Source organism: Entelurus aequoreus, linkage group LG18, assembly GCF_033978785.1.
Source record: "Entelurus aequoreus isolate RoL-2023_Sb linkage group LG18, RoL_Eaeq_v1.1, whole genome shotgun sequence".
NCBI lineage: Eukaryota > Metazoa > Chordata > Actinopteri > Syngnathiformes > Syngnathidae > Entelurus > Entelurus aequoreus.
The window spans coordinates 4,740,157-4,752,649 of NC_084748.1; the positions used below are offsets into that span (position 1 = coordinate 4,740,157).

Genomic DNA, 12,493 nt, shown 5'->3' on the forward strand with positions numbered 1-12,493 from the left:
CCCAGGTGACACTCCACGTGCACGGGAGGTGAAACGTCCTCCAGAGTAGACGACGCGAGGTCACCTGCAAGTCCTTGAAGCCCAGCTCGTGGAGAGTCTTCTCGTCGTAGTCCGTGGTCAGCTCGTGACCCGACGAGATCATCCGGACCGGACCCATCAGACCCCCTGCTGGCGACATGGCTGCGTGTCAGCGAGCGAGCACACGGCACGCTAAAGGGAGGCGGGGCTTCACCTGAGAAGTCTCCTGGCTGGCGGCTGCTCTGACCAAACTCCTGCAGCTGGGCCTGCTGGTTCATCTGCTCCTTCTGCAGGTTCTCGTACCAGTGAGTCACCTCCGCCCGCAGGTCCGCCACCTGGTCGCTGGGGTACATCTCGATGGTCATCTGCTGACCCACATGCAAACACCTGTCAATCACTCTGGGGTACATCTCGATGGTCATCTGCTGACCCACATGCAAACACCTGTCAATCACTCTGGGGTACATCTTCATGGTCATCTGCTGACCGACATGCAAACACCTGTCAATCACTCTGGGGTACATCTCCATGGTCATCTGCTGACCGACATGCAAACACCTGTCAATCACTCTGGGGTACATCTCCATGGTCATCTGCTGACCGACATGCAAACACCTGTCAATCACTCTGGGGTACATCTCCATGGTCATCTGCTGACCGACATGCAAACACCTGTCAATCACTCTGGGGTACATCTCGATGGTCATCTGCTGACCCACATGCAAACACCTGTCAATCACTCTGGGGTACATCTCCATGGTCATCTGCTGACCGACATGCAAACACCTGTCAATCACTCTGGGGTACATCTCGATGGTCATCTGCTGACCCACATGCAAACACCTGTCAATCACTCTGGGGTACATCTCGATGGTCATCTGCTGACCCACATGCAAACACCTGTCAATCACTCTGGGGTACATCTCGATGGTCATCTGCTGACCGACATGCAAACACCTGTCAATCACTCTGGGGTACATCTCCATGGTCATCTGCTGACCGACATGCAAACACCTGTCAATCACTCCGAACACCTGTCAATCACTCCGCAGTCGCATAGCGATTCTAAATATTAACGCAAAAACCATGTAGCCATTTTATTGAAGTGGAAAATGTGCGTTACAAGCAGTCCTGAAGCGTGTTTGTGTGCGATATCATGTGCGATGCAAGCAGTCTTGCCGCGTGTTTGTGTGCGATATCATGTGCGATGCAAGCAGTCTTGCAGCGTGTTTGTGTGCGATATCATGTGCGATACAAGCAGTCTTGCAGCGTGTTTACTTGTGTGTGATATAATGTGCGATACAAGCAGTCCAGCAGCATGTTTACTTGTGTATGATATGTGCGATACAAGCAGTCCTGCAGAGTGTTTACTTGTGTAGGATACCATGTGTGATACAAGCAGTCCTGCAGCATTGTTTACTTGTGTATGATATGTGCGATACAAGCAGTCCTGCAGCGTGTTTACTTGTGTAGGATACCATGTGTGATACAAGCAGTCCTGCAGAGTGTTTACTTGTGTAGGATACAAGCAGTCCTGCAGCATGTTTACTTGTGTATGATATGTGCGATACAAGCAGTCCAGCAGCATGTTTACTTGTGTATGATATGTGCGATACAAGCAGTCCTGCAGCGTGTTTACTTGTGTAGGATACCATGTGTGATACAAGCAGTCCTGCAGAGTGTTTACTTGTGTAGGATACAAGCAGTCCTGCAGCATGTTTACTTGTGTATGATATGTGCGATACAAGCAGTCCAGCAGCATGTTTACTTGTGTATGATATGTGCGATACAAGCAGTCCTGCAGCGTGTTTACTTGTGTAGGATACCATGTGTGATACAAGCAGTCCTGCAGAGTGTTTACTTGTGTAGGATACCATGTATGATACAAGCAGTCCTGCAGTGTGTTTACTTGTGTAGGATACCATGTGTGATACAAGCAGTCCTGCAGAGTGTTTACTTGTGTAGGATACCATGTGTGATACAAGCAGTCCTGCAGAGTGTTTACTTGTGTAGGATACCATGTGTGATACAAGCAGTCCTGCAGAGTGTTTACTTGTGTAGGATACCATGTGTGATACAAGCAGTCCTGCAGAGTGTTTACTTGTGTAGGATACCATGTGTGATACAAGCAGTCCTGCAGCATGTTTACTAGTGTGTTATATCACATGCGATGCAAGCAGTCCCGCAGCGTTTTTACTTGTGTGCGATATAAGCAGTCCTGCAGCGTGTTTACTTGTGTGTTATACCATGTGCGATACAAGCAGTCCAGCAGCGTGTTTACTTGTGTGTGATATCATGTGCGATACAAGCAGTCCTGCAAAGTGTTGACTTGTGTGTGATATCATGTGCGATACAAGCAGTCCTGCAGCGTGTTTACTTGTGTGTGATATCATGTGCGATACAATCAGTCCTTCAGCATGTTTACTTGTGTTTGACATCATGTACGATACAAGCAGTTCTTTAGCATGTTTACTTGGGTGTGATATCATGTGCGATACAAGCAGTCCTGCAGCGTGTTGACTTGTGTGATATCATGTGCGATACAAGCAGTCCTGCAAAGTGTTGACTTGTGTGTGATATCATGTGCGATACAGTCAGTCCTTCGGCATGTTTACTTGTTTGACATCATGTACGATACAAGCAGTTCTTTAGCATGTTTACTTGTGTGTGATATCATGTGCGATACAAGCAGTCCTGCAGCGTGTTGACTTGTGTGTGATATCGTGTGCGATACAAGCAGCCCTGCAGCATGTTTACTTGTGTGACATCATGTGCGACAGAAGCAGTCCTGCAGCATGTTTACTTGTGTATATGTGCGATACAAGCAGTCCTGCAGTGTTTACTTGTGTGCGATATGTACGATACAAGCAGTACTTCAGCATGTTTACTGTGTGTGACATAATGTGCGATACAAGCAGTCCTGCAGAATCTTCCTCATGGACTGACCTAATTATGAAGGGGTACTCTGCATACATCCTTGTTAAAGGCCTACTGAAAGCCACTACTAGCGACCACGCAGTCTGATAGTTTATATATCAATGATGAAATCTTAACAGTGCAACACATGCCAATACGGCCGGGTTAACTTATAAAGTGACATTTTAAATTTCCCGCTAAACTTCCGCTTGAAAACGTCTTTGGATGATGACGTATGCGCGTGACGTCACTAGTTAAACGGAAGTATTGGTACCCCATTGAATCCAATACAAAAAAGCTCTGTTTTCATTTCAAAATTCCACAGTATTCTGGACATCTGTGTTGGTGAATCTTTTGCAATTTGTTTAATGAACAATGGAGACTGCAAAGAAGAAAGTTGTAGGTGGGATCGGTGTATTAGCGGCTGGCTGTAGCAACACAACCAGGAGGACTTTGACTTGGATAGCAGACGCGCTATCCGACGCTAGCCGCCGACCGCACGGATGATCGGGTGAAGTCCTTCGTCCTTCCGTCGATCGCTGGAACGCAGGTGAGCCCGGGTGTTGATGAGCAGGCGAGGGATGGCTGGCGTAGGTGGAGCTCTAATGTTTTTATCATAGCTCTGTGAGGTCCTGTTGCTAAGTTAGCTTCAATGGCGTCGTTAGCAACAGCATTGTTAAGCTTCGCCAGGCTGGAATGCATCAACCGTGTATTTACATGTCCATGGTTTAATAGTAGGGATGTCCGATAATATCGGCCTGCCGATATTGTCGGCCGATAAATGCGTTAAAATGTAATATCGGAAATTATCGGTATCGATTTTTTTATTATCTGTATCAGGGTTTTTTATTTTTTTATTTTTTTTTTATTTTTATTAAATCAACATAAAAAACACAAGATACACTTACAATTAGTGCACCAACCCAAAAAACCTCCCTCATTTGAGCATTTGAGCCCGATGCTATCACGTTAGCTCCGTAGCTAAAGTGTTTCGCCGATGTATTGTCGTGGCGATAAAAGTCACTGTGAATGTCCATTTCGCGTTCTCGACTCTCATTTTCAAGAGGATATAGTATCCGAGGTGGTTTAAAATACAAATCCGTGATCCACAATAGAAAAAGGAGAAAGTGTGGAATCCAATGAGCCAGCTTGTACCTAAGTTACGGTCAGAGCGAAAAAAGATACGTCCTGCACTGCACTCTAGTCCTTCACTCTCACTTTCCTCATCCACGAATCTTTCATCCTGGCTCAAATTAATGGGGTAATCGTCGCTTTCTCGGTCCGACTCTCTCTCGCTGCTGGTGTAAACAATACGGAAATGTGAGCAGCACTCCAGCTTGTGACGTCACGCTACTTCCGGTACAGGCAAGGCCTTTTTTTTTTATCAGCGACCAAAAGTTGCGAACTTTATCGTCGTCGTTCTCTACTAAATCCTTTCAGCAAAAATATGGCAATATCGCGAAATGATGAAGTATGACACATAGAATGGATTTGCTATTCCCGTTTAAATAAAAAAATGTCATTTCAGTAGGCCTTTAAGAAGGAGCAGACGGTGGAAACATGATACTGATATCACCATACCTTATCTGGCGTGATACTGATATCACCATACCTTATCTGGCAGGCCCGCTGGCTGACAGACGATCCTGAGTGGAAGCGACTGTTTGTCACTCAGCGCTTTCAGGTGGCTGCTGATTCCCGTGCCTTCGATCTGCCACTGTCGCAGGTGATAGGCGAACCTGTGGAGGTTGCAAGGAGCGCAGCTTGAGAACCAAACGGCGAAGGAGCGGCCTGCGAGACCTGGGCACCTGGAGCTACCGCACCTGCGTCGGAAGGCCTCCAGGTGAGTTTTGAGCATGAGCAGCCCCCTCTCGATGCTGGTCAGGCTGGACTGGGCGTCCTTCTCCAGGTTGGCAGACGCCATCAGCAGACTCTCCATGCACTTCCTGATGAACTCCTGCTCCTTCTCCAGGCCCGTCTTACCAGCTGGAGACACACAGGACTGAGCGATACGGCCAACTTCCGGTCTGACGGCGACAGACTGACCGTTGATGTAGTAGGAGTTGATGTACTGGATGGCTGCGCGGCTGATGTCGGCTGACTGGGCTCTGAGAGCGATGCCCCACAGCTGGTCCATCCCACACAGCTGCGGGCGGAGGCAAAGAGGAAGTCATGTGATCCGACGTCGAGCGGTCGGCTCGGTGGACGCTGTAGTGTTGGCTTACCTCGCAGCTGGCGGCGTTGTCCAGAGCGCTGGTGGCGAGACGGGCCAGGTTACAAAGGTGCTGGAAGAGGTTGAGGCCCGTCATGCTGATGGTCTCTGGCTTCAGCTGAGGCATCTTCACACCACAAGGTACCAGGTTACTCACAATCACTTCAAACAGGCACTGCTTCGAAGTAGGGATGTCCGATAATGGCTTTTTGCCGATATCCGATATTGTCCAACTCTTTAATTACCGATACCGATATCAACCGATATATGCAGTCGTGGAATTAACACATTATTATGCCTAATTTGGACAACCAGGTATGGTGAAGATAAGGTACTTTTTTTTTTTAAATTAGTAAAATAAGATAAATAAATTAAAAACATTTTCTTGAATAAAAAAGAAAGTAAAACAATATAAAAACAGTTACATAGAAACTAGTAATGAATGAAAATGAGTAAAATTAACTGTTAAAGGTTAGTACTATTAGTGGGGGAGCAGCACACACAATCATGTGTGCTTACGGACTGTATCCCTTGCAGACTGTATTGATATATATTGATATATAATGTAGGAAGCAGAATATTAATAACAGAAAGAAACAACCCTTTTGTGTGAATGAGTGTAAATGGGGGAGGGAGGTTTTTTGGGTTGGTGCACTAATTGTAAGTGTATCTTGTGTTTTTTATGTTGATTTAATAAAAAAAATTTAAAAAATAAAAACGATACAGATAATAAAAAAAACGATACCGATCATTTCCGATATTTTAACGCATATATCGGCAGGCCGATATTATCGGACATCTCTACTTCTAAGTAGGGATGTCCCATAATGGCTTTTTGCCGATATCCGATATTGTCCAACTCTTTAATTACCGATACCGATATCAACCGATACCGATATCAACCGATATATGCAGTCGTGGAATTAACACATTATTATGCCTAATTTGGACAACCAGGTATGGTGAAGATAAGGTACTTTTAAAAAAAAAATGAATCAAATAAAATAAGATAAATACATTAAAAACATTTTCTTGAATAAAAAAGAAAGTACAACAATATAAAAACAGTTACATAGAAACTAGTAATGAATGAAAATTAGTAAAATTAACTGTTAAAGGTTAGTACTATTAGTGGACCAGCAGCACACACAATCATGTGTGCTTACGGACTGTATCCCTTGCAGACTGTATTGATATATATTGATATATAATGTAGGAAGCAGAATATTGATAACAGAAAGAAATGTGGGGAGGGAGGTTTTTTGGGTTGGTGCACTAATTGTAAGTGTATCTTGTGTTTTTTATGTTTATTTAATAAAAAAAAACAAAAAAAAAAACGATACCGATAAGAAAAAAAACGATACCGATAATTTCCGATATTACATTTTAACGCAAATATCGGCCGATAATTTTGGCAGGCCGATATTATGCTTTAAAGCATAACCAAGCATGCATCAATATAGCTCTTGTCTCAAAAGTAGGTGTACTGTCACCACCTGTCACATCACACTCTTGGCATTCTCTCCATGAGCTTCAAGCACACCTGTGAAGTCAAAACCATTTCAGGTGACTACCTCTTGAAGCTCATGGAGAGAATGCCAAGAGTGTGCAAAGCAGTAATCAGAGCAAAGGGTGGCTATTTTGAAGAAACTAGAATATAAAACATGTTTTCATGGATTTCACCTTTTTTTTGTTAAGTACATAACTCCACATATGTTCATTCATAGTTTTGATGTGACAATCTACAATGTAAATAGTCATGAAAATAAAGAAAACACATTAAATGAGAAGGTGTGTCCAAACTTTAGGCCGGTACTGTACTGTATATCTCAGGTTCCTTCCTCAGCTACGATGCCTGCTGGGGCACTCCGGCCATAACAAAAGGCACATAAAAAAAATACAGGTATGGCGGTATCATCTCAAATATATATTCATTTCTAAAATATTCCGGTATTAACGATAATACCGGTATACCGCCCAGCCTTACGACTACTACAAGGCAAAACTGTCATCTTTTTTGCGGCGCCGTCCCACAAGCCGGTGATGAGTATTGACGTTCCGCGTAGTCGCCTTTAAGTATCTCGTAGAAGTAATTATTTTTATTTTTGCACGTCCATGTTCGTACACTGGATGCTAGCGACACCACCCGGTCACTCAGTGGCCGTACGGGTTCGTCTTTCACAAGCCGAGATAAAAACTCCATCTGACATTTGAAACATGGGTGAATGTTCTTGTCCATTGGCTACCTTCTCCAGGAAGAGGTGCTTGTAGGTCTCGATGCCCATGGCGTGCTGGTCCTTGCTGCGCACCTGGTTGAGGAACCAGTGGAGGGCGTCGTCGTAGCACTCCACGTCCTCCACCAGGCAGTGCCACAGGATGTCCACCTGCTCCAGACTTAGTCCTGGCAGGGGGAGGCCGCAAACGTCAAGGTGACATACTGAGACTCGGACGTGAGGAGGAGGAGAAGGTAGAACTCACTGAAGTGATCAGGTGATCCCAGAGTGGAGAAGACACAGGTGAGGAACTGCAGGCGGACCTGCACCTCTGCACTGTGACTGTACCTGCAAACACACAAGACTTCAAAGACCAACCTTGTTCAACATGTCTAGTTGTGCTTAGTTCACCAGTTTAGTTGTGCTTAGTTCAACATGTACAATTAGTGCTTAGTTCACGCGTTTAGTGGTGCTTAGTTCTACATGTGAAGTGGTGCTTAGTTCACGTGTTTAGCGCTGCTTAGTTCACGTGTGAAGTGGTGCTTAGTTCTACGTGTGAAGTTGTGCTTAGTTCAACATGTACAATTAGTGCTTAGTTCACGCGTTTAGTGGTGCTTAGTTCTACATGTGAAGTGGTGCTTAGTTCACGTGTTTAGCGCTGCTTAGTTCACGTGTGAAGTGGTGCTTAGTTCTACGTGTGAAGTTGTACTTAGTTCTACGTGTGAAGTTGTGCTTAGTTCTACGTGTGAAGTTGTGCTTAGTTCTACGTGTGAAGTTGTGCTTAGTTCAACATGTCTAGTTGTGCTTAGTTCAACATGTACAATTAGTGCTTAGTTCACGCGTTTAGTGGTGCTTAGTTCTACATGTGAAGTGGTGCTTAGTTCACGTGTTTAGCGCTGCTTAGTTCACGTGTGAAGTGGTGCTTAGTTCTACGTGTGAAGTTGTGCTTAGTTCTACGTGTGAAGTTGTGCTTAGTTCTACGTGTGAAGTTGTGCTTAGTTCAACATGTACAATTAGTGCTTAGTTCACGCGTTTAGTGGTGCTTAGTTCTACATGTCTAGTTGTGCTTAGTTCAACATGTACAATTAGTGCTTAGTTCACGCGTTTAGTGGTGCTTAGTTCTACATGTGAAGTGGTGCTTAGTTCACGTGTTTAGCGCTGCTTAGTTCACGTGTGAAGTGGTGCTTAGTTCTACGTGTGAAGTTGTGCTTAGTTCTACGTGTGAAGTTGCGCTTAGTTCTACGTGTGAAGTTGCGCTTAGTTCTACGTGTGAAGTTGCGCTTAGTTCTACGTGTGAAGTGGTGCTTAGTTCTACATGTGAAGTGGTGCTTAGTTCTACATGTGAAGTGGTGCTTAGTTCACATGTAAAGTGGTGCTTAGTTCACATGTAAAGTGGTGCTTAGTTCACATGTAAAGTTGTGCTCAGTTCACGTGTTTAGTGGTGCTTAGTTCTACGTGTGAAGTTGTGCTTAGTTCTACGTGTGAAGTTGTGCTTAGTTCTACGTGTGAAGTTGTGCTTAGTTCTACGTGTGAAGTTGTGCTTAGTTCAACATGTCTAGTTGTGCTTAGTTCAACATGTACAATTAGTGCTTAGTTCACGCGTTTAGTGGTGCTTAGTTCTACATGTGAAGTGGTGCTTAGTTCACGTGTTTAGCGCTGCTTAGTTCACGTGTGAAGTGGTGCTTAGTTCTACGTGTGAAGTTGTGCTTAGTTCTACGTGTGAAGTTGTGCTTAGTTCTACGTGTGAAGTTGTGCTTAGTTCAACATGTACAATTAGTGCTTAGTTCACGCGTTTAGTGGTGCTTAGTTCTACATGTCTAGTTGTGCTTAGTTCAACATGTACAATTAGTGCTTAGTTCACGCGTTTAGTGGTGCTTAGTTCTACATGTGAAGTGGTGCTTAGTTCACGTGTTTAGCGCTGCTTAGTTCACGTGTGAAGTGGTGCTTAGTTCTACGTGTGAAGTGGTGCTTAGTTCTACGTGTGAAGTTGTGCTTAGTTCTACGTGTGAAGTTGCGCTTAGTTCTACGTGTGAAGTTGCGCTTAGTTCTACGTGTGAAGTTGCGCTTAGTTCTACGTGTGAAGTGGTGCTTAGTTCTACATGTGAAGTGGTGCTTAGTTCTACATGTGAAGTGGTGCTTAGTTCACATGTAAAGTGGTGCTTAGTTCACATGTAAAGTGGTGCTTAGTTCACATGTAAAGTTGTGCTCAGTTCACGTGTTTAGTGGTGCTTAGTTCTACGTGTGAAGTTGTGCTTAGTTCTACGTGTGAAGTTGTGCTTAGTTCTACGTGTGAAGTTGTGCTTAGTTCAACATGTACAATTAGTGCTTAGTTCACGCGTTTAGTGGTGCTTAGTTCTACATGTACAATTAGTGCTTAGTTCACGCGTTTAGTGGTGCTTAGTTCTACATGTGAAGTGGTGCTTAGTTCACGTGTTTAGCGCTGCTTAGTTCACGTGTGAAGTGGTGCTTAGTTCTACGTGTGAAGTTGTGCTTAGTTCTACGTGTGAAGTTGCGCTTAGTTCTACGTGTGAAGTTGCGCTTAGTTCTACGTGTGAAGTTGCGCTTAGTTCTACGTGTGAAGTGGTGCTTAGTTCTACATGTGAAGTGGTGCTTAGTTCTACATGTGAAGTGGTGCTTAGTTCTACATGTGAAGTGGTGCTTAGTTCACATGTAAAGTGGTGCTTAGTTCACATGTAAAGTGGTGCTCAGTTCACGTGTTTAGTGGTGCTTAGTTCTACGTGTGAAGTTGTGCTTAGTTCTACGTGTGAAGTTGTGCTTAGTTCTACGTGTGAAGTTGTGCTTAGTTCTACGTGTGAAGTTGTGCTTAGTTCTACGTGTGAAGTTGTGCTTAGTTGTACGTGTGAAGTTGTGCTTAGTTCTACATGTGAAGTTGTGCTTAGTTCACGTATTTAATGGTGCTTAGTTCACGTGTTTATTTCTGCTTAGTTCTACATGTAAAGTCGTGCTCAGTTCACGTGTTTAGTGGTGCTTAGTTCTACAAGTGAAGTTGTGCTTAGTTCACGTATTTAATGGTGCTTAGTTCACGTGTTTATTTGTGCTTAGTTCACGTGTTATTTGTGCTTAGTTCACGTGTAAAGTTGTGCTCAGTTCACGTGTTTAGTGGTGCTTAGTTGTACGTGTGAAGTTGTGCTTAGTTCTACGTGTGAAGTTGTGCTTAGTTCTACATGTGAAGTTGTGCTTAGTTCACATATTTAATGGTGCTTAGTTCACGTGTTTAGTGGTGCTTAGTTCACGTGTTATTTGTGCTTAGTTCACATGTAAAGTTGTGCTCAGTTCACGTGTTTAGTGGTGCTTGGTTCTACATGTGAAGTTGTGCTTAGTTCTACGTGTGAAGTTGTGCTTAGTTGTACGTGTGAAGTTGTGCTTAGTTCTACATGTGAAGTTGTGCTTAGTTCACGTATTTAATGGTGCTTAGTTCACGTGTTTATTTGTGCTTAGTTCACATGTAAAGTTGTGCTTAGTTCACGTATTTAATGGTGCTTAGTTCACGTGTTTATTTGTGCTTAGTTCACATGTAAAGTTGTGCTTAGTTCTACGTGTGAAGTTGTGCTCAGTTCACGTGTTTAGTGGTGCTTAGTTCTACAAGTGAAGTTGTGCTTAGTTCATATGTCAAGTTGTGCTTAGTTCTACGTGTACAATTAGTGCTTAGTTCACGCGTTTAGTGGTGCTTAGTTCACGTGTGAAGTTGTGCTTAGTTCTACATGTGAAGTTGTGCTCAGTTCACGTGTTTAGTGGTGCTTAGTTCAACATGTACAATTAGTGCTTAGTTCACGCGTTTAGTGGTGCTTAGTTCACGTGTGAAGTGGTGCTTAGTTCAACATGTCAAGTTGTGCTTAGTTCAACATATCAAGTGTTCAGTTGCGCTTATTTTACGTTTAGTCAACGTGTCAGGTGTGTAGTTGCGCTTAGTCCGGGTGTGGAGGTGCGCTTAGTCCGGGTGTGGCGTTGTGTGTGTGTGCTGAGCAGACTCACAGTGCAAACTTGTGGCGCTGCAGGCGGACCTCCTGGATGTAGTGCTGCAGGTTGTCAAAGAAGAGCTTCATCATGTGCAGCTCCTTCTCGGCCCACCTGTACACAACACAACTTACACACCTGTGCTGCCACACCTGTGCTGCGAGGGTGTGCTGCCACACCAGACTTACATGGTGATCCAGTGGGTGTCGTAGCTGGAACCAAACTGCTGGAAAGTGCCAAAGAGCTTGGGGAGCAGTCTCAGGGAGACCACCACAGAGCTGAGCAACAAAACAAGATGATTAGTGACACCTCCTTACTGGGACCACCACGCCCACAGTCTCACCGGTGGTGTGCCAGGTTGTCAAGGCAACCCTCGATGAAGCGCATGCGGATCTGTCGGTCGGTGAACCAGCACACCAGCGAGCACAGCAGCTTCTCCGCCTCGTTGATGAGACCCTCAGACAGGTGGATCTGAAACACAGCATGGACTCCGTCACCTCTGGACGATGGTGATGCAACCTTTTCACTCACGATACCGATATTGGAGCCTTGAGTATTGGATGATACTGATCATCAGACGGGATATCAGCAGGAATTCATTTGTAGAGTGGCATGTGTCAAACTAGTCAGAGAAGAATGGTAGCTATGAAAAACACTAACCTATTTATTATCAACCATCTGGAATGGACTTATGCCATCCTTAAGTTGAAGTGGAGTGGTAACCAAAAGACGCAGTTTGTTGAATGATGCGGACACATTTGTTACTGGATACTTTAATACATTGTATGTGTAAGTGCTGTGTAACTATACTTATTTGATACTTGTTTATATTGACAAATGTGCTGGTTCATTGTTCAATTCATTGTTTATTGCACCAGCTATGTCTAGCTTGTGCGCTACTGTGTGCTTAACTGTCGTGTAGTTGCTAGTAGCCTATAGCCTAACGTGTTTACCTTTTGTAAATGGCTTTAGTCAAATGGAAGAAATTGTGTGTTTATTGGAGGACATTTAGATGTTAACTGGCTGCCTGTATCGCACATGATATCACAAGTAAACACTTTGCAGGACTGCTTGTATCGCACATGATGTCACACAAGTAAACATGCAGCATGACTATTTGTATCGCACATGATATCACGCACATGCTGCAGGACTGCTT

General features: G+C 44.2%; 1 protein-coding gene across 10 annotated transcripts in view; it reads right to left on the reverse strand.

The window, feature by feature from the left end:
- The window catches only part of usp34 (ubiquitin specific peptidase 34), a 116,072-nt gene that overhangs the window by 59,720 nt on the left and 43,859 nt on the right, over window positions 1–12,493 (reverse strand). For 3 of the 10 annotated variants that reach the window (XM_062026341.1, XM_062026340.1, XM_062026334.1), the window contains exons 17-27: window positions 11,678–11,805; window positions 11,523–11,612; window positions 11,353–11,448; window positions 7,625–7,707; window positions 7,393–7,547; window positions 5,160–5,273; window positions 4,981–5,080; window positions 4,758–4,920; window positions 4,547–4,673; window positions 233–386; window positions 65–168 (exon numbers count right to left, since the gene is read on the reverse strand). In XM_062026341.1, the coding sequence (XP_061882325.1) occupies window positions 65–168; window positions 233–386; window positions 4,547–4,673; window positions 4,758–4,920; window positions 4,981–5,080; window positions 5,160–5,273; window positions 7,393–7,547; window positions 7,625–7,707; window positions 11,353–11,448; window positions 11,523–11,612; window positions 11,678–11,805 (1,314 nt within the window). Of the gene's footprint in view, window positions 1–61; window positions 169–232; window positions 387–4,546; window positions 4,674–4,757; window positions 4,921–4,980; window positions 5,081–5,159; window positions 5,274–7,392; window positions 7,548–7,624; window positions 7,708–11,352; window positions 11,449–11,522; window positions 11,613–11,677; window positions 11,806–12,493 lie in introns of all 10 variants that reach the window. The other 7 variants (XM_062026343.1, XM_062026338.1, XM_062026342.1 and 4 more) reach the window with 5 other exon arrangements.